General features: G+C 41.0%; 4 protein-coding genes and 2 long non-coding RNA genes across 10 annotated transcripts in view; 1 reads left to right on the top strand and 5 right to left on the bottom strand.

Moving 5' to 3' along the window:
• Nucleotides 1–5,649, bottom strand: part of zgc:154054 (Alpha-1,3-mannosyl-glycoprotein 4-beta-N-acetylglucosaminyltransferase B-like) — a 32,953-nt gene extending 27,304 nt beyond the window's left edge. For all 5 annotated transcript variants that reach the window (XR_008386643.1, XR_008386644.1, XM_053631813.1 and 2 more), the window contains exons 1-3: nucleotides 5,219–5,649; nucleotides 925–1,101; nucleotides 736–840 (exon numbers count right to left, since the gene is read on the bottom strand). Coding sequence is in view for 3 of the 5 variants with exons in the window: in XM_053631813.1 (XP_053487788.1) it covers nucleotides 736–840; nucleotides 925–1,101; nucleotides 5,219–5,306 (370 nt within the window). In the remaining 2 variants the exon portion in view is untranslated. The remainder of the gene's footprint in view (nucleotides 1–735; nucleotides 841–924; nucleotides 1,102–5,218) is intronic.
• LOC128611935 (uncharacterized) lies at nucleotides 2,615–4,021 on the top strand. The gene is made up of 2 exons (XR_008386646.1): nucleotides 2,615–3,477; nucleotides 3,684–4,021. It is a non-coding gene; the product is annotated as an uncharacterized LOC128611935 (long non-coding RNA).
• Nucleotides 2,884–4,842, bottom strand: LOC128611934 (uncharacterized). Its single transcript, XR_008386645.1, has 2 exons — nucleotides 4,117–4,842; nucleotides 2,884–4,010 (listed from the first exon to the last, which is right to left on the bottom strand). It is a non-coding gene; the product is annotated as an uncharacterized LOC128611934 (long non-coding RNA).
• A 1,070-nt stretch (nucleotides 5,650–6,719) lies between the features above and the next one.
• Nucleotides 6,720–11,198, bottom strand: LOC128611931 (uncharacterized). The gene is made up of 6 exons (XM_053631811.1): nucleotides 11,042–11,198; nucleotides 10,186–10,322; nucleotides 9,301–9,371; nucleotides 9,085–9,195; nucleotides 7,910–8,014; nucleotides 6,720–6,991 (listed from the first exon to the last, which is right to left on the bottom strand). Exons 1-6 carry the CDS (start codon nucleotides 11,159–11,161, stop codon nucleotides 6,969–6,971), a joined length of 567 nt encoding a protein of 188 aa, XP_053487786.1. The 5' UTR covers nucleotides 11,162–11,198; the 3' UTR covers nucleotides 6,720–6,968.
• Nucleotides 11,199–11,634: 436 nt separating this feature from the next.
• LOC128612030 (matrix metalloproteinase-17-like) lies at nucleotides 11,635–14,266 on the bottom strand. The gene is made up of 3 exons (XM_053631934.1): nucleotides 14,125–14,266; nucleotides 13,562–13,783; nucleotides 11,635–12,679 (listed from the first exon to the last, which is right to left on the bottom strand). The coding sequence occupies exons 1-3, from the start codon at nucleotides 14,264–14,266 to the stop codon at nucleotides 12,288–12,290; spliced, it is 756 nt and encodes a 251-aa protein (XP_053487909.1). The 3' UTR covers nucleotides 11,635–12,287.
• On the bottom strand, nucleotides 13,671–16,061 carry LOC128611930 (skin secretory protein xP2-like). The gene is made up of 2 exons (XM_053631810.1): nucleotides 14,125–16,061; nucleotides 13,671–13,783 (listed from the first exon to the last, which is right to left on the bottom strand). Exon 1 carries the CDS (start codon nucleotides 16,058–16,060, stop codon nucleotides 15,107–15,109), a length of 954 nt encoding a protein of 317 aa, XP_053487785.1. The 5' UTR covers nucleotide 16,061; the 3' UTR covers nucleotides 13,671–13,783; nucleotides 14,125–15,106.
• Nucleotides 16,062–19,481: the final 3,420 nt, after the last annotated feature.

The raw sequence follows: 19,481 nt of genomic DNA, 5'->3' as shown, positions 1-19,481 counted from the left end.
CATGGCAACAAACCGATGCTTTTTTACCACGCCTGAGACGGTTTCAGAATAATCTTGATCCTGGAGTCGGTTTGTTCACGATCAGGAACTGACTCCAGCCTCCTCGATTTAGGCTGTACGCAATCTGCGGACTCTTTAACGATGATTACGACGATCCCAGTTAGACTAAATTCTATAGCAGACTGTGTAGTGGTGCTTGTGTGATTAGAGAAAAATGACTATGTTCTGGTTACATCATTAACCGGCCTCGTATAAACACAAACGTTCTTCAAGATAGCCTGAGGTAATATGGATATTTTATGCTTCATTAGCTTGTTTTGTTTACGTTTCGCCATCACTGTTACGCTATTTGTAGCTCTCCTGTGAGTTTCGTGTCATCCTATGTCATTCTTCGTTTGATAGCGCACAGACGACCGTTGTAGCTTTGGAGATTGTAATCTAAAGCAGTAATCTCAGTAAGTCCACAAGAGTCTATCGAAAGCCAAGATCAACTGATCTTGTGGAATGCTGCTTGATTGGAACGCACCAACAACGGCCCTTTGCGGATAAGATTGGACACCCCTGATCTAAATCTAATTTAATCTTATTGATCTCCGCTCACGAGAAAAGACTCAAAATCTAGCAAAAATCCTACAGTGTAAAGTCAGCTTAAGGTACACAGGTATTTATTTGTCCTCAGACCGCTCTATCTCTCAGACAGTAACTGAAGGAATTCAACTTGAGAAAGAAACTGACCTCCGCTGCGCCCCTGTCCCAGGTGAACTCTCGGCCGTAGGCTATCGTCGCTCTCTCTGAGGTGGGGCAGGTACAGGAGAGCGTCTAGCTGGAAAAAGTGTCTAGCTGGAAGTGAAAGAGACAGACGCTGAGTGAGTGATGGAGTGAGCGTGAGCAGGTATTGCTGTCCTTCTGAGAGATCATACTTACCCGAGGAGTTACCCAAGGCGTTCCTTGAGGAGTTGGAGATAGTCAGATTAGCACGAGTGTTGTTTAGTTCCTTTAGTTTCTCCAACATTTGAATCAGTTTGTATGACAATTCCTCTCCATGCTGCTCAGCTTTTAATAGCCTCCAGTAGACCTTGTGGAATTGTTCATATGCGTTATCTAGGCCATAAAACCAGAATACGTTTAGTTCTGTCATGTCCTATGTCATATAACAACAGTTCATTTCAACTCTTGTAGGACAAGAGTTGAAGTGTCCACATTCTCTGTACTGTTTTAAATGCATGGCAAAAAAAAAAATGCAGAACTATGACATTTTCTATAGAAGTAATAGTATTCTTTTTTTTATTATTATTATTTATTTAAAAAAGGCATTGTAGGACACTTTGGTGCCATAGATAGACTGAGGTTTCTCCCGGAGAAAGTGTTAATGTTTTCACTTTACAATCTCTATATCATCTGGGTATGCTAGCTTAACAGCAGGTAGCTAACATTAGCCTCAAATAAAAAAAAAACAAAACAAAACAAAAAACACTACAGTATATCATATTAACAGCCTAAAATGTCTACATTTATTCATAAAATGTCATTTCAGACTAGGTTTAAGGACGCACAGACCCCCTGTAACGACCGAGGAAGTCCCCAGAGGGACAACTGGGAAAGCTGGACCAGTTGGGCGACCAATTATATGTGCAATAATCGTGTTTTTTTCCCCCCATATTTTGTTCTCAATTCGGTCACCTGCCAATTCCCTGCCACACTCTTCCCTATCACACAACGGCTACCAACCAGGGAGGGTGAAGGCTAACACACACTTCCTTCGAGAGATGTGAAGCCAACCACAGCATCTTTTCGACCTGCTCTTGCGTCACATGGTAGTGTAACACACTCGGAGGAAAGACCTATCTACCCTCCAACACATACAGTGTATGAGCTCACAGATATGCACAATCGACCAGTAGAGAGAATAACACCCTTCCCACCCGGACAACACGCCCAATTTTGCTTCATTGCGTCCCAGCCACCGATGGCTGTAGCATCATCGGGATTCAAACTCGTGATCTCCTGACCTGAATACCAATAATCCATTTTTGATTAAAATGTACTGGAGAAAAAAAAAACAACAAAAAAAACTTGGGTTTTGACACAGACCTGGGTGTTATGTGTCCATCTGTAGGCCAAAACCCAAATGTAATGACAGAAAAAAAAAGTACACGCTGAAGCAGTATGAACAACACAAAGTCGTATTTTTTTTCCTGTACATCCTGCTGGTGGGTGTGGCAAATTTGTTTAGGCGAATTCAAATTATTTGCAAATTGCAAATGCAAATTTATTTTCGAAACTGAATTTCACCAGGCAGGTCTGGTCTTTAAAAAGTTCCCCAGTTGTCCCCAGTGTTCCCCAGCCCTTTCCCCTGAAAAACTCCTTCTCACAAAAACATTTTCTAAGCAATAGTACTTTGTGCAGTTATTGAGAATTTACTAAATCCTTTAGTCATCCTTTCAAGAAATACTGCATGTTATTTCATTATTATCTTCCAGGAATCTCTCAGCTGCTGTTTCTTTCAGGCCTATGAACTGCACACATGAAAACCCTTTCGTTTGAAGAAATACCGTGTTGAAAGAGTCCCCAGATCTCAACATGTCAACAATCATGGATGGGACGGTAATTATTTCCTTATAAAAGTACACATTACACTGTCAGTAGATCAGACGAAAAATTTACGCAGGCTTGCATCCTGAATTGCTTAATGTGTCGTGTGAATATGCCATGTGACCACACAGAATCAGATCATATAAAAGCACGAATGTTTGCTTTAGTTCACACTGACGGGTCATGAATGACGGAGGGACTGATATCTTTTTATAGCCATTTACAAGAAGCCCAAGCTAAAGTTTAATGGAGTACAGCAAAAGGATGGAAAGGAATGCATGGCAATTCTGATTGAATTTTTTATTTTTTCAATTTTTTTTTTTTTTTACAAATTTAAAGTCTACAAAGTCCTTTTAACCCTAAAACATCAAGACATGTAACACCAGCCAAATACTAGCGAAATACTGCGTCGAAAGGCGGAATAACACACTTGAACATAAGCACTATCCACCACACGAGCTCACACACCAATATACGAATGCTTTCCTGAAGCTGGAGTGTGTAAAATTGTTTTTCTTTTTTTTTTGGGGCTGTTTGCCAGAATTCAGGCACAGCGACAGTGACGGAGTCGGATGTGTTAACAGATAAGCCTTTATTTTCATATCAGCATTGCAGGGGATTTAAACATGCTGAACCGTTGCGCAATAATTTAACTTATCACCTCCATGTCAGTTATGAGTTACCACTTCCCCCCTTCGGATCGCTAACACACAGACACAGAGCGGATCACGTAATCAGTTATAACCTGATGCAAGACACGGACCTCGTAAACATACTTTCAGAGATACGACAATAGACGTAATGGGAGAAAAAATAAATAAATAAATAAAGGCTCCTCTACAATTATGTCTTTTTATTTATGACGATTCAATCTTCTAACTAAAGGTACAAAAGTCATACACACACGCTTTTACTATAACAAGTTCTCAGTGAGCGCCAGATCAATCACGGAAACAGAAAATACTGCAATATGTTACTAATATATTTCTAAACACAGACAGAATGGGCTATATTGTAATATACAGCAGTCAGCCGTAATATTAAAACCACTGACAGGTGACGTGAATAACTTTTTGATTGTCTCGTTACAGTGGCACCTGTCGAGGGGTGGGGTGTATTTATGAGGGAGGAAGTGATCCGTCAGTTCTCAAAGTCGATGTGATGGAAGCAGGAAAAATGGGCGAGCGTAAGGATCTGAGTGACTTTTACAAGGGCCGGATTGTGATGGTCAGACGACCGGGTCGGAGCGTCTACAAAACGGCAGGTCTTGTGGGGTGTTTCTGGTACGCAGTGGTGAGGACATACGAACAGCGATCCGAGGAAGGACAAGCGGTGAACCGGAGACAGAGACAGCGTCACTGATGCACAGGTCGTGGGCATCTACTTGTTTAATGGATGTTCCACAATATTAAATGTATCTATAAACGGGTGATAAAGTGTGATGTCATTCTTCATTCTTCACGAAATAAACAATCGCTATTGTTGTCAAATTCCTGTGGTATAAGAGGAATTTTTGGGATGTACTGTTCCAGGCTTTACTCCGCAACTGATGCACACGAACAGTGAAGGCTAGCCCGTCTGGTCTGATCCCACCAATCCGACCAATAGTTCGCAAAGAAGCCCCAGCTGGATAGAGTGTTGCGTGTTGCCATGCCGACACACACTCTGACTGACACGATGTACGTACTAAGTGTAATAATGGTTCCAGCGTAACGAACTATTGCTCGATTTGGAATTTTTTTCGAACATACAAACAGTGAAATGTCCAGGTGCTGCTGCACTGAATATCAGCACTCTTCGAACTCGAATATGTGGACTGGAAATAACTGTTGTATAATAGACTTTTTGGACATATTACTGTCTAGCACACTAACTAGGCTGTTGGACAACTGGATATACTGTACAATGCACTAGGTTATATTGAGTACGTTGATTTATGGCGTGCTGGAGTATCGGACATATAAAGCACTACCTACATAGCGTACTGGACGACTAGCTCTACTATATAGTAGGCTACACTAGGCCACCCAGGATATACAGTACATAGGCTACCAGTGGTCAAATAAATTATTATGAGGTTTAAAGGCTGTAACGTTGCTAGATGCGCCCATGAGTTGGCTTGGAAGATCTTTCAAACTTGTCTAGCTTTGGGTCTGGAGCTTCAGAGCTTCATCCAGAGAGCCTAAAGTGAAGAAACATTATACAGACACTTCCTCTTACAGACACAGCTAGGCTTTCACTTCCACAAGTTCATAGAGTCATGAAAGGCTATGCCTAAAATCTCACACACAGTAGATTGTACTACAGTGTGCTCATACTGTGAAGCATTTAATATCCAACACAGTGCCATCTAACATGGTTCAATGAATGGTGTGTGTGTGTGTGTGTGTGTGTGTGTTGTAATACTTTGGAGTTATTCTGGATGAGTTTAGAGGAGTTAGGCAACTCTTTAATGGTTAGTATGGTTTTTGGACTAACTTTCCTACATCTTTCATGCAGTAGTTCATAGAGCGCGTGACGCGACATGGGAATGAATAGACGCGGGGTCGCGTGCCGGAGTGTTATGACGTGTTAGTTAATGATCCTGGAGAAACATACATAATAAACAGAACGTGCGCGCGCCTACCGTCGTTTGTGGCATGCCAGGAGGTGAAGATTAGAAGCCCTACACACAGCAGACCTGTGAGAATGAAGAATCTCTCATAGCATCTCATCCCAGCCCGAACAGGTGATCTGATCTGATCTGATCTGATGTGATCTGATCTGGACCCGGACGCGTTAAAATCCGCTCAGAAAAACGAAAGTTCCCCGTGAACAGGCGTGACTTCTGGTCATTTCGGTTCAGGAGGGGTGTTCAGAGACAACAACTCCGACGTGCTGTCATCTCCAGAGAAGTTCAGTCTGAGGAGATGATGATGTGGGTGTGAGAACTTGGTGTCCGTCCTGCTCTGTCAGACTTCACTCAGTATGAGAAGAGAAGAGAGACAAGAGAAGCTCCACCCTTTCCACCTGTACTATGATGTCAGCATAGCGCTAAGGACACATGCCCTGATACACAACACTTTACAAACCAAAAGTAAACACTTTTAAACCAAAGGGATTTATACACACACACACACACACACATATATATATATATATACACACACACACACACACATTATATATATATATATACACACACACATATATATACACACACACAGACGAACACATACATATATATATGAATATATATATATATATATATATATATATATGTATATACACACACACACACACACACACACACACACACACACACATATATATATATATATATATATATATATATATATATATATATATATAACATTTATTATTAGGCAAGGCAAAGTTTATTGATATAGCATGTTTCGTACCTCAGGCAATTTGTAGGTGCTTTAGACGTAAAAAGATGACTAAAAAGACAATAAAATCAGGTAGGATGTCCAAAAAGTCTATTTTATATATATATATATATATATATATATATATATATATATATATATATATATATATATGTATACACACACACACACACACATATACACACACACACACATATATATATGTACATATATAACATTTATTATTAGGCAAGGCAAAGTTTATTGATATAGCACGTTTCGTACCTCAGGCAATTTGTAGGTGCTTTAGACGTAAAAAGATGACTAAAAAGACAATAAAATCAGGTAGGATGTCCAAAAAGTCTATTTTTTTTATATATATATATATATATATATATATATATATATATATATATATATATATATATATGTGTGTGTGTGTGTGTGTGTGTGTGTGTGTGTATGTATATATATATATATATATATACACACACATTTAATGTAAGTGTGGTTTCATGCTTGTGGTGTCATTAAGCTCTGGTGTTTTAACAACGTGTCTTTGTCAACACTGGCTGAAATTCCCTGTTAAAATAAGTAATAGGGTTGAACTTAAAAGGTATTTTTTGGTTTGTTGTTGTTTTAAGCATACAATTAACACAGAATGTAGCATAGAATTAGCAAAAAAATGCATTTAATTAGAATTACTAGCCAACCCCAGGGTCCAAAAGGAAGAACTAGCTAGTCTAAAATCCCCCAAGACAGAGTGAATGCACTTTATTTCAACAAGAACAGATAAGTCAACACAATACGTGTTAATCAGACAGTAGAGGTGCTAATCCCAATCTGTGAAAGTTAATCTGACAGTATAATATATTTGAATCGGGTTCGGGTGTACAGATTTCTGAGCACTTTATTTCTAACACACATTAATCAGGTTGAACAGATCAAAACAGACAGGAATTGATATCGATAGAAAGAATCACTGTAACGTGGCGATGAGAACTGTTTTCATTCTTCCACCGGACACAATTCTGCAAAAAACACAAATACACAAAGTATCTCTTAAAACCCATGGATTTATTTCTGTGTTTGTGTAATACAATTAAGCGCCTGGATTTTTCAGTATGAGCTATACAGTTGCGGTCGGAAATTGTATTTTTTTTTCAATTAGAACTGCCCTTCAGACGCTAAATAGCCTAAGATAAGTTAGATGTCTCCCAGAAGACAAAATAATAACAATTTACACCGATCATCCTGTTCAAAAGTTTACCCCCCCCCCCCCATAGTCGTGTATGAGACGAGTCCCTCAGTCGTCCTCGGTTTGAAAAGACGGATCTCGACATCATATAGTCGCTGTTTAAAGGAAAGCGGTCAAATAAGCAGAAGATGCTGGAAAAGTAAAGAAAGTGCCGGACCTGGAGGATTTTCCTGAAGAACAGCGGGCGGTTTAACTACTCAGGACAAACAAGGGACTCGTCAACTATCACAAAACGTAAACACATCACGTCGTCGATCATCCGGGTAACGACACACGGTATTAAGAATCGAACGTGTGTAAACTTTTGAACTGGTTCATTTGTGTAAATTCAGTTATTATCAAGTCTTGTGGACTATATGTAACCATCTGTTATGTGAAATAGCTTATTCAGGGCAGGACTAAATAAACAACAACATTTGATTTTTATGATCCGTCTTATTTTGTTAAAAGTATTAAGATTTAACAGATTCCGCAAGGGGTGTGCAAACTTCCGACCGCAACTGTATAATTTCTGCTGTAGTAAAACAAGGTGTTTCCATGGACCTGCGGAAATTATTGGACTTTTAAACCAACCGTATAAACTACATGGAGTAAAGGATTATTAGCCATTTACTGTCATCATATAAGATTTTGCTAGATGATTCTTTTATATATATATATATAGCGTATACTATACAACACTCATACTGACCTGATTCCGCGTCGTAGACGGTAAAATATGGGTCATGAAATCCCATACACTTGACCTGCTTTCGGTACAGTTTCCTTGTTCTTTTTGAAACTGTGCGTTCCTTAGCTACGAGATGAAATACACTTTAGAAACACACTTTACAGAGTTTAAGCCAATAATAAGGTATTGATTAGTTCTGACAGTACGACTCTTTATAGCTGCTGTAACGTAAGTGATAATGAACTTGTCGCATAGACGTTCCAGATCATTTGATGTAGCTATAAATGGATTCAATGTTTGATGCATCATTAATGAATGAATGAAAACTGTATATTTCATTCCAAATAATCAACTTCCTGTTCTTGCTGTATCACGTCACCCTGTCACTCATTATTTTCTTCTAAAAGCATGCCCCATTGTGTTGTATTCCTTACATGGATAAGCTCATGACATGATGGTGCGGTCGAGATTTAAGCGATGTAAGACTAAAGAAATCTGTAAGACTAATTAAGCACTGATTCAGAGTCAGTTGTTAAGGGTGCGGTGTCTTCTATGAAGCGGTGTAGTAGGTTGTGCGTGTGTGTGTGTGTGTGTGTGTGTGTGTGTGTGTGTGTGTGCAGTGCCACTTTGTGGCTTATTCACAAATGACATCAACCAGACAATCCCAATGATATATCAGCACGGATGATTTGATATTATTCAGCAGAAAAATAAATACCTATATTGCTAGTATATATATATACTACATATATATATATATATATATAAATACCTAGATTGCATACACTTCTAGGCCAAATATACAGTAGAGGTCATAAGTTTACACACCCCAGATTTTAGATGTTTACATATAGTCTACAAGACACAATAATAACTGAACTGTTATTATTTTGTTTAAAGATAAAGGTATTAAGAATCGAGAGTGTGTAAACTTTTGAACTGGTTCATTTGTGTAAATTCAGTTATTATCAAGTCTTGTGGACTATATGTAAACATCTGTTTATAAAATGCAATTTTTATTATCCCTCTTTTATATATATATATATATATATATATATATATATATATATAAAAAGATTAGTATTTTGCCGATTCTGCAAGGCGTACGTAAACGTATGACCTCAACTGTAGTTAAGTTGTAGGAAGAGACCGTTATGGGAATGTACATCAAGACCTAAAGAAAAAAAGTGACTTACAGAACAGCAGAAGTACTCTGGTGGGGTAGTCTTCATTATCGAGTCTGAAGTATCCAGTGAGACAGTTGGAACAGGATGGTAATAAGTAGTTCTGGATAATTCCATCACTGACTGTCAATATGCATATAAAAATGTTATGAAAATAAAAAGACAAAAAAGAAAATAGTGTTTCATTTGCTGGTCATAGCATGGATCAGGGGATTATTTAGGACTTACCAGGGTCATACACAGCACTTTTTTGAAGAGGGAATTCCTGGGGATCTCTAAGCGTACATTCTTTCTCTATACTGCAGAGGAAAAGGAACAAACATGAAAGAATAAGGACTAAAACATTGCAGTGAAACTATTCAGGCTACTACAGAACAATAGCAGTGTAAAAAATACCCATATAAGAGTTTAAAGAGAAATCGTATATAGTTTTATAGCCCATTCTCGAGTCCTCGAATTCTCGAGTCTCATGGTCAGAAGGTGTTGATTAATTTTCTAGAATAGCAGCTCGGACAGTAGTGCTGGCTGTAATTCACATCACAGTGCTTGTTCTATATAATATAGTAACAGCTCATTCACAGAGACACATAATGGAAAGCTAATCTTGTTTTTGATTAATGAAGGTATATATATATCATATTGTGTGTGTGTGTGTGTGTGTGTGTATAGCCTAATATAACAGGAACAAATGGATAAATGCATGGTTTTCTTCAATAAAAATAGTAATCATTGACATATTGCTGTGGTATAAGTGGAATAAAACACTTCAGGATGCTGTTATTGGAACAGGATCAACTTTTGGTAACAGCGACATCACACCACCCCGTTGTTGATTATTTTCCTCTAACAGCATACCCAAATATGTTTCCCAGCTATCCTACAAGAATCTGTGACCACAGTCACCTACATTTCATACTGCTTACTTGTTTTAATATACTACTCCGGGATAAGCGAGATCCACGCATTGGTATTTAGCAGTTAATACCTGTATTTGGTTTCTAAGTTGAAAATATCTGGTTCTCCAGTTCGTATAAGAGAGTGTAAATATGGATATGAATATTCCACCTGGAAATAGCAAGTAAAAGATATTCAAACGATAGGGAGGCTCATAACCTGATTGCTTGTCTCAAAAGGACGGTATCGTTTTTTGTACCAGGTGAGATCTCCATCCAGTGTGACTCCATCGTCTGTAGCACCATTCCCACCATACCTTCAGATACGCTTTCAACCATGATCCACTTCCCCATGATCTAAAATATGAAATAAATTAGCATACGAACATGAACATTTAGAAATCTTTGACTCTGACAAACTCTGAAGTGTTGCACATACTCGTATGAAATCAAAACAGGAGGAAAAGGTATAAAGGGAATGTATGACAGTTATATAGAATTTAATGCATAGAATAGATTTAATGCACATACAGCCATATAAATTATAAACAAGATGCCGTCATGCACCTAATCCAAATATTAAGTATATTAATACCAATTACACGAGTAAGAGAGTCTCATGTCATGTGACACTTGCTTCCAGCAATGATAGGTCTTTCGAAATGGTTGTATACAAGACGTTCAAGTGTATATGGACCCCAAATGGCTGACTTTAAATGGACCGATTGCTTACATTTTTTTTTAAATTATGGACTTTAATCCGTCATCAAATAGACATTAGACAATGACCTATCCACATGGTTAGACCAACAGTGGATGCTAGATACACATCAATGCTACTGTTTGATCATTGATACATTCGCAGAATTATATTTTAAATGAATGTTACTAGTCAAAAATAGATCTCAATGGAACATTCACGGCAGAATTTCAGTGAAAGTTTAGGTTCTTTAGGAATTGAAGGTTTAGGTTTCCTTAAAAAAACAACAACAAACAAACAAACAAACAAAAAAACACAAGTTAAATGTTTTAAATGTTACTGATATATGCATGTTAAAGCCAAATATTACACTTACTGAGCTGTAGTTGCCATCCAGCACCAGAGGCTTTGTGATTTTCTCACAGGGTATATCAGGGTTGAAAATAGACTGGACAGTCAGAAGAGCCAGAGCGAAACTGTTTATCAGGGGAGCCATGCCAGGTCCTTGTCCTGAATGACAAACAGGACTCTTGCAGGACCTTTATACTCCTGTCTGTTTGTGCTAGTGATGCAACACATCTGTGTTGACACTCTTTCCAATGTGTAAAAAACAATTGCAAGAAATCTGTACAGACCCTGAACTGCGTAAAAAAACCCCCAACTAGTCTGAGGACAGTTTTAATGTGTTTTCAGTCCCCTATTAACTTAGGAACCTAAATTTTTTGCAGAATATGATTTCAAAACGTCTCCTCATTTCAAATCTCTGCATTTAAATTTTTTTAATATATATTATATTAGATATATAGTATATGCAACCATGGAGTTGTATTTTTATTTAATTTTTTTTAAAGTACTGGATATTTAGCATCATTTCAGAAATGAAGTCAGGTGGAGAGATTATCATGGTATTAAGAATAAAACTGTAGAGTTGGAATAAAGATGTATAAAGAGACATGTACGAGCTTAGGGTAAATAAATGTTCTAGCAATGATTCCTATTGCTGATGGACACAAAGTGTGTTTAAGTCATTAATCATTATTAGGTGTGGCAGGGATGGGAGTTTAGTACAGGTTACATCAGAGGTCAAATGTCGAGTGTCATCCAGCGAGATACGACACAATAAATACGAATGCCATACAGCAATCGTTCCCTTTTTTCATCTCGTCTGTGCTCTGGGGAATATAATGCTATACAGTAATATCAATGTAATGATACGGGTCAAGAGCTTCAGTTAATGTTTACATGAGACATGAGAATAGAATGGGGGGAACATCGTAATGTAAGTGGTTTTGTTTGATAGTGTCGAATGGGGCTGGTTAGAGTATTTCAGAAACTGCAAATGACCTGGAACATTCTACAGTGTTTAAACAGAATGCCATGACAGAAGAACAAACAAAAAACAGCCAGGAAGTAACACCTTGTTGATGAGAGAGGGCAGAGGAGAATGTCCAGAATGGTTTGACTTGACAGGAAGGCTACGGTAACTCAAATAACCACTCATTGCAACCGTGGTGAGCAGAAAAGCATCACAGAATGCAAAACATGCCGAACAGTGGGCTACAGAGGGCACAGACTCGCTTGAACAGTTGAAGAAACCAGAAAAAAATAACAGCTAAAAATATCTAAAGACGAACAGGATGTGAGCGTGTCGTAAAAAGGGACACAGATGACTGATAAGTCAGAGTGTGTAAGAGCAGGATGATCATCAGGAAATGCAGACTTGTGTTAGGTGGTGATGCGCTGTTGGAGCAGGGACATTCCCCATGATTCTCTGTATGTCTCATTGTAGTTTTGGACCTGCGCCTGATCTGCTCCAATGCGCCTTCCTCTTTCCTCTCTTGAAGCTCCTGCTGACCAACAATGGATGTCAGAGAGATATCTCCAGGGTGATGAGGGGAAGGGTCGGGGCACTTCAACCAATCTGAGGCCACAGGTCGGGGAAATCCCTCCTCAGGGGAGGAGCCTGGGTGGGCAAATTTCCAATAGTGAGAGCCTTTGAAGAGGAAGAGAGATCCTGATAGACAAAGAGGACAGACAAAGGAAAAGGTTTCATAAACACATGGGAGGTTTGATTGTGTGTCTGTGTGAGAGGTTTGTGTTGGTATGTGAGAGGTTTGATTGTGTGACAGAGAGGTTTGATTGTGTGTGAGAGAGGTTTGATTGCGTGTGTGAGAGAGAGGTTTGATTGTGTGTGAGAGAGAGGAATGATTGTGTATGAGTGAGAGAGAGGTTTGATTGGGTGTGAGAGAGAGGTTTGACTGTGTGTGTGTGAGAGAGAGAGGTGTTTGATTGTGTGTGTGTGAGAGAGGTGTTTGATTGTGTGTGTGTGAGAGAGGTTTGATTGTGTGTGTGTGAGAGAGAGGTTTGATTGTGTGTGTGAGAGAGAGGTTTGATTGTGTGTGTGTGAGAGAGAGGTTTGATTGTGTGTGTGTGTGTGAGAGAGGTTTGATTGTGTGTGTGTGTGTGTGTGTGAGAGAGAGGTTTGATTGTGTGTGTGTGAGAGAGAGGTTTGATTGTGTGTGTGTGAGAGAGGTTTGATTGTGTGTGTGTGTGAGAGAGGTTTGATTGTGTGTGTGTGTGAGAGAGGTTTGATTGTGTGTGTGTGTGTGTGTGTGTGTGTGAGAGAGAGAGGTTTGATTGTGTGTGTGTGAGAGAGAGGTTTGATTGTGTGTGTGTGAGAGAGGTTTGATTGTGTGTGTGAGAGAGAGGTTTGATTGTGTGTGTGTGTGTGAGAGAGGTTTGATTGTGTGTGTGAGAGAGAGGTTTGATTGTGTGTGTGTGAGAGAGGTTTGATTGTATGTGAGAGAGGTTTGATTGTGTGTGTGAGAGAGAGGTTTGATTGTGTGTGTGTGAGAGAGAGGTCTGATTCTGTGTGAGAAACGTCATTGCTCCTCACCATTGTTCTCTGTAATAATTCCATTCACTCCTCCTTCAATGAGCTCGGTCCACACTTGACCGCCCTCTCCTCGCTCTACTCCCGACCCCCACACCACTCCTTTATCAGGGTCCCAGTGCACACCGTGTTTCTCTCCATCCAGGTCTGCGGGATTCAGAGCAAACAGCGGCTGCGGGAAACCATTCTGCAGAGACAGATCCTTAAACAGCCAGAACTGAGAACCTGAAAACACACCATGGCACTGGATCAATCAATAGAACCGTTAAAGACTTTACATTTGGTTTACCAATAAGCAATGTCCTATATAATCTCTTTATCACTATAGTAATTAGTCAATGAATCTCAATTATTATGAATAAATTAATAATCATTCCAGACCGTTTGAACTGTACGTGTTTGTGTGAATTAATAAGAGATGTAGTATATGTGGCACTCATGAATTTTTTTTAACTCCTTTATTTCACCCTGGTTAAAAAGTTATCTTTCATTCTTGTACTCTTGTAGTCAGATGTGATGTAAGATGCCATGTCACATGGAGCATGAGGACGCTTAGAGAGACTAACCACTGATGAAGATGATGGCGTGATCCTCTTGCCTCTCCAGTACGGCCCTCAGCGGGGGCAGAGATGTGGGCAGAGCAGCCCAGAGTTTGCGCACGGACACGGCTCTCCGAGAAACCAGGCCTCCTCTGTTCACCCTCCACATACTCGGACCTGAGAACAGATTCCAGTTATAATGATAATGAGTCTTTATCGGTCACATATACAGTAGAACATAGTGAAATTCTTTTCTTTGCATACCCCAGCCTGTCAGGAAGCTGGGGTCAGAGTGCAGGGTCGGACATGATACAGCACCCCTGGAGCAGAGAGGGTTAAGGGCCTTGCTCAAGGGCCCAACAGTGGCAGCTTAGCAGTGCTGGGGCTTGAACCTCCTGACCTTCTGATCAGTAACCCAGAACCTTAAATGCTAAGCCACCACAAGTGACACACCATCACAAGATAACCTTCTCAATCAAACCTTAAGAAATGCGATCTAAAAATAATTGAATGGAATAGAAATACAGCATTTTTGTGTACAGAGCATTGAATGATCAGGTGTGTATATTTACAGACCAAAAAAAAAAAAGAAAAGAAATTTGTCATCAGGTACACGTTTTGATTGATTAATGAATGACTTTTTATCCATTTAGTGTTACATTTAATGTTTTGGATCATCTAGGAAACAAGTTATTTTCTGTTTTTTTTTTTTTGCCTATGAACCTATAAACGTATATAGCATAACTGTTACGTAACGTAGACTGGAGGCGGATGCAGGTGCAGGTCAAAGTCTTTATTAACAGTAGACAAACACAGGAAACACTGTCTTCACCAGGAAAACAAGAAACTGGTATCGTGGCTTGAAACTAGAGCAGGGCATGGAACCAGACCGCTTAACATGCTAACGCATTCACTGTCGTAATCAAACATAAACGGGAACCGCATCAGACGTTTGGTACAAACTATCCCAACTATAATACTGCGCGAAGTGCGCAGTCACATGAGGGGTTTAAATAGCAAACATACTCAAACCAAAACATGGACACCTGGGGCAAATCAGAGACATGATCAAACTTAATTCAATGTCCAAGCGGGAAGCGAACGAAAACAAAAGAGTCACGTGACCAGTCAGAAGCCGTGCCGCAGTGCCATCTGCTGGCCGTGGCGTAACAGAACCCCCCTCCAAAGGGGGTCCCGGGCCCCTGTGCAAGTTGTCTCTCGCTGCCACGGAAAGCGAGGCAGCCTCAGTTGGGCAGCAGAGGGGCGGAGCAACCCCCCCACCGGGGTTGAAAGTCGGAGCACCGCCCCTGGCGGCACTGGAAGTGGAACGCAGGGCACCGCTCCCTGTGGCTGTGGAACGCAGGGCGCCACCCCCGGCGGCTCTGGAACACAGGGGGCCGCCTCTGGCAGCACTGGAATTGAAACGCTGGGCGGCGTCCCCAGCGGGACTGGAGGGCTGGGCGGCCTCCTCGGCCGGGCAGGGCAGCGGGACGGCCTCCTCGGCCGGGCTGGACAGCAGGACGGCCTCCTCGGCCGGGCAGGGCAGCGGGACGGCCTCCTCAGCCACCTCAAGCTGTCGATCTGAGGTCGCCATGTTGACCTCAGGTGGGAGCTCCACAGCTGAGGCCTCCCCGTAGGCCTCAGGCTGGAGCTCTGCTGTCCTCATTGCCCCCCCCCAACAAATTTCTGGGCCAGCCTTCACCTCTGGACTGCGCAGCATGGTGCAATTCCCCTGCAGTGGGAAGCCCCAGATGCTCAGGTCACTTTGCTGGCTGCGTTGCACGGCGTCGCTCTTCGGCGGCGGGGACGGGGTAAATGGCACGAGGGACGATGCTGCGCGCAGCTCGGCTTTGCACTGAGCAATTTCCTCTTCAAGCTGTTTGCTCATCTCCAGGGATGAACGGTAAAACGCCCAAATCCTGGCCTCTTCGGCGGCGCTCATGGCTACCTGCTGCTTCCGCATTTTGGGCGCAGTATTCTGTTATATAACATAGACTGGAGGCGGATGCAGGTGCAGGTCAAAGTCTTTATTAACAGTAGACAAACACAGGAAACGCGGTCTTCACCAGGAAAACAAGAAACTGGTATCGTAGCTTGAAACTAGAGCAGGGCATGGAACCAGACCGCTTAACATGCTAACGCATTCACTGTCGTAATCAAACATAAACGGGAACCGCATCAGACGTTTGGTACAAACTATCCCAACTATAATACTGCGCGAAGTGTGCAGTCACATGAGGGGTTTAAATGGATGGATTACTTGTTGGATGGATGTAGGGATGGGTGGATGGATGGATTACTTGTTGGATGGATGGAGGGATGGGTGGATGGATGGATGGATTACTTGTTGGATGGATGGATGGATTACTTGTTGGATGGATGTAGGGATGGGTGGATGGATGGATTACTTGTTGGATGGATGGAGGGATGGGTGGATGGATGGATGGATTACTTGTTGGATGGATGGATGGATTACTTGTTGGACGGATGGATGGATTACTTGTTGGATGGATGGAGGGATGGGTGGATGGATGGATTACTTGTTGGATGGATGGAGGGATGGGTGGATGGATGGATGGATTACTTGTTGGATGGATGGATCACTTGTTGGATGGATAGATGGATGAATGGATGGATTTGTTGGATGGATGGAGGGATGGATGGATGGATTACTTGTTGGATGGATGGAGGGATGGGTGGATGGATGGATTACTTGTTGGATGGATAGATGGATGGATGGATTACTTATTGGATGGATGAATGGATGGATTTGTTGGATGGATGGAGGGATGGATGGATTACTTTTTGGATGGATGGAGGGATGGGTGGATGGATGGATTACTTGTTGGATGGATGGATTACTAGTCGAAAATAGATCTCCATGGAACATTCACGGCAGAATTTCAGTGAAAGTTTAGGTTCCTTAGGAATTGAAGGTTTAGGTTTCCTCAAAAAAACAAAAGACAAAAAAAAAAAAACCACAAGTTAAATGTTTTAAATGTTACTGATATATGCATGTTAAAGCCAAATATTACACTTACTGAGCTGTAGTTGCCATCCAGCACCAGAGGCTTTGTGATTTTCTCACAGGGTATATCAGGGTTGAAAATAGACTGGACAGTCAGAAGAGCCAGAGCGAAACTGTTTATCAGGGGAGCCATGCCAGGTACTTGTCCTGAATGACAAACAGGACTCTTGCAGGACCTTTATACTCCTGTCTGTTTGTGCTAGTGATGCAACACATCTGTGTTGACACTCTTTCCAATGTGTAAAAAACAATTGCAAGAAATCTGTACAGACCCTGAACTGCGTAAAAAAACCCCCAACTAGTCTGAGGACAGTTTTAATGTGTTTTTAGTCCCCTATTAGCTTAGGAACCTTTATTTTTGCAGAATATGATTTCAAAACGTCTCCTCATTTCAAATCTCTGCATTTAAATTTTTTTTTAATATTATATTAGATATATAGTATATTATAGACATAGACAAACACTAATCTCAGGGTCTTGTTTTATTGGAATTTTTTTGATTATTATTACTATTACAGATTGATTGAAACCCTATGCAACCATGGAGTTGTATTTTTATTTAATTTTTTTTTTAAAGTACTGGATATTTAGCATCATTTCAGAAATGAAGTCAGGTGGAGAGATTATCATGGTATTAAGAATAAAACTGTAGGGTTGGAATAAAGATGTATAAAGAGACATGTACGAGCTTAGGGTAACTAAATGTTCTAGCAATGATTTCTATTGCTGATGGACACAAAGTGTGTTTGAGTCATTAATCATTATTAGGTGTGGCAGGGATGGGAGTTTAGTACAGGTTACATCAGAGGTCAAATGTCGAGTGTCATCCAGCGAGATACGACACAATAAATACGAATGCCATACAGCAATCGTTCCCTTTTTTCATCTCGTCTGTGCTCTGGGGAATATAATGCTATACAGTAATATCAATGTAATGATACGGGTCAAGAGCTTCAGTTAATGTTTACATGAGACATGAGAATAGAATGGGGGGAACATCGTAATGTCAGTGGCTTTGTTTGATAGTGTCGAATGGGGCTGGTTAGAGTATTTCAGAAACTGCAAATGACCTGGAACATTCTACAGTGTTTAAACAGAATGCCATGACAGAAGAACAAACAAAAAACAGCCAGGAAGTAACACCTTGTTGATGAGAGAGGGCAGAGGAGAATGTCCAGAATGGTTTGACTTGACAGGAAGGCTACGGTAACTCAAATAACCACTCATTGCAACCGTGGTGAGCAGAAAAGCATCACAGAATGCAAAACATGCCGAACAGTGGGCTACAGAGGGCACAGACTCGCTTGAACAGTTGAAGAAACCAGAAAAAAATAACAGCTAAAAATATCTAACGACGAACAGGATGTGAGCGTGTCGTAAAAAGGGACACAGATGACTGATAAGTCAGAGTGTGTAAGAGCAGGATGATCATCAGGAAATGCAGACTTGTGTTAGGTGGTGATGCGCTGTTGGAGCAGGGACATTCCCCATGATTCTCTGTATGTCTCATTGTAGTTTTGGACCTGCGCCTGATCTGCTCCAATGCGCCTTCCTCTTTTCTCTCTTGAAGCTCCTGCTGACCAACAATGGATGTCAGAGAGATATCTCCAGGGTGATGAGGGGAAGGGTCGGGGCAGTTCAACCAATCTGAGGCCACAGGTCGGGGAAATCCCTCCTCAGGGGAGGAGCCTGGGTGGGCAAATTTCCAATAGTGAGAGCCTTTGAAGAGGAAGAGAGAACCTGATAGACAAAGAGGACAGACAAAGGAAAAGGTTTCATAAACACATGGGAGGTTTGATTGTGTGTCTGTGTGAGAGGTTTGCGTTGGTCTGTGAGAGGTTTAATTGTGTGACAGAGAGGTTTGATTGTGTGTGAGAGAGGTTTGATTGCGTGTGTGAGAGAGAGGTTTGATTGTGTGTGAGAGAGAGGAATGATTGTGTATGAGTGAGAGAGAGGTTTGATTGTGTGTGAGAGAGAGGTTTGACTGTGTGTGTGTGAGAGAGAGAGGTGTTTGATTGTGTGTGTGTGAGAGAGGTGTTTGATCGTGTGTGTGTGAGAGAGGTTTGATTGTGTGTGTGTGAGAGAGAGGTTTGATTGTGTGTGTGAGAGAGAGGTTTGATTGTGTGTGTGTGAGAGAGAGGTTTGATTGTGTGTGTGTGTGTGAGAGAGGTTTGATTGTGTGTGTGTGTGTGAGAGAGGTTTGATTGTGTGTGTGTGTGTGTGTGTGAGAGAGAGGTTTGATTGTGTGTGTGTGAGAGAGAGGTTTGATTGTGTGTGTGTGAGAGAGGTTGGATTGTGTGTGTGTGTGAGAGAGGTTTGATTGTGTGTGTGTGTGTGAGAGAGGTTTGATTGTGTG

Source organism: Ictalurus furcatus, chromosome 8 (assembly GCF_023375685.1).
Source record: "Ictalurus furcatus strain D&B chromosome 8, Billie_1.0, whole genome shotgun sequence".
In the NCBI taxonomy this organism is placed as follows: Eukaryota; Metazoa; Chordata; class Actinopteri; order Siluriformes; family Ictaluridae; genus Ictalurus; species Ictalurus furcatus.
Note: the sequence above shows the minus strand (reverse complement) of the source record. Positions and strands in the feature narration are given on the sequence as shown.

What these genes read in the sequence shown, in the direction of transcription:
- LOC128611931 (XM_053631811.1), bottom strand. Translation starts at nt 11,161, where the DNA reads ATGGCTCCCCTGATAAACAGTTTCGCTCTGGCTCTTCTGACTGTCCAG. An exon ending in AAGTGCTGTGTATGACCCTG is followed by an intron (nt 9,196 to 9,300) that starts GTAAGTCCTAAA and finishes GCATATTGACAG; the next exon opens with TCAGTGATGGAATTATCCAG. An exon ending in CGTCTACGACGCGGAATCAG is followed by an intron (nt 6,992 to 7,909) that starts GTCAGTATGAGT and finishes TGTTTTTTGCAG; the next exon opens with AATTGTGTCCGGTGGAAGAA.
- LOC128612030 (XM_053631934.1), bottom strand. Translation starts at nt 14,266, where the DNA reads ATGTGGAGGGTGAACAGAGGAGGCCTGGTTTCTCGGAGAGCCGTGTCC. An exon ending in CGCCATCATCTTCATCAGTG is followed by an intron (nt 13,784 to 14,124) that starts GTTAGTCTCTCT and finishes GTGTGTTTTCAG; the next exon opens with GTTCTCAGTTCTGGCTGTTT. An exon ending in AATTATTACAGAGAACAATG is followed by an intron (nt 12,680 to 13,561) that starts GTGAGGAGCAAT and finishes TTTGTCTATCAG; the next exon opens with GATCTCTCTTCCTCTTCAAA.
- LOC128611930 (XM_053631810.1), bottom strand. Translation starts at nt 16,060, where the DNA reads ATGCGGAAGCAGCAGGTAGCCATGAGCGCCGCCGAAGAGGCCAGGATT.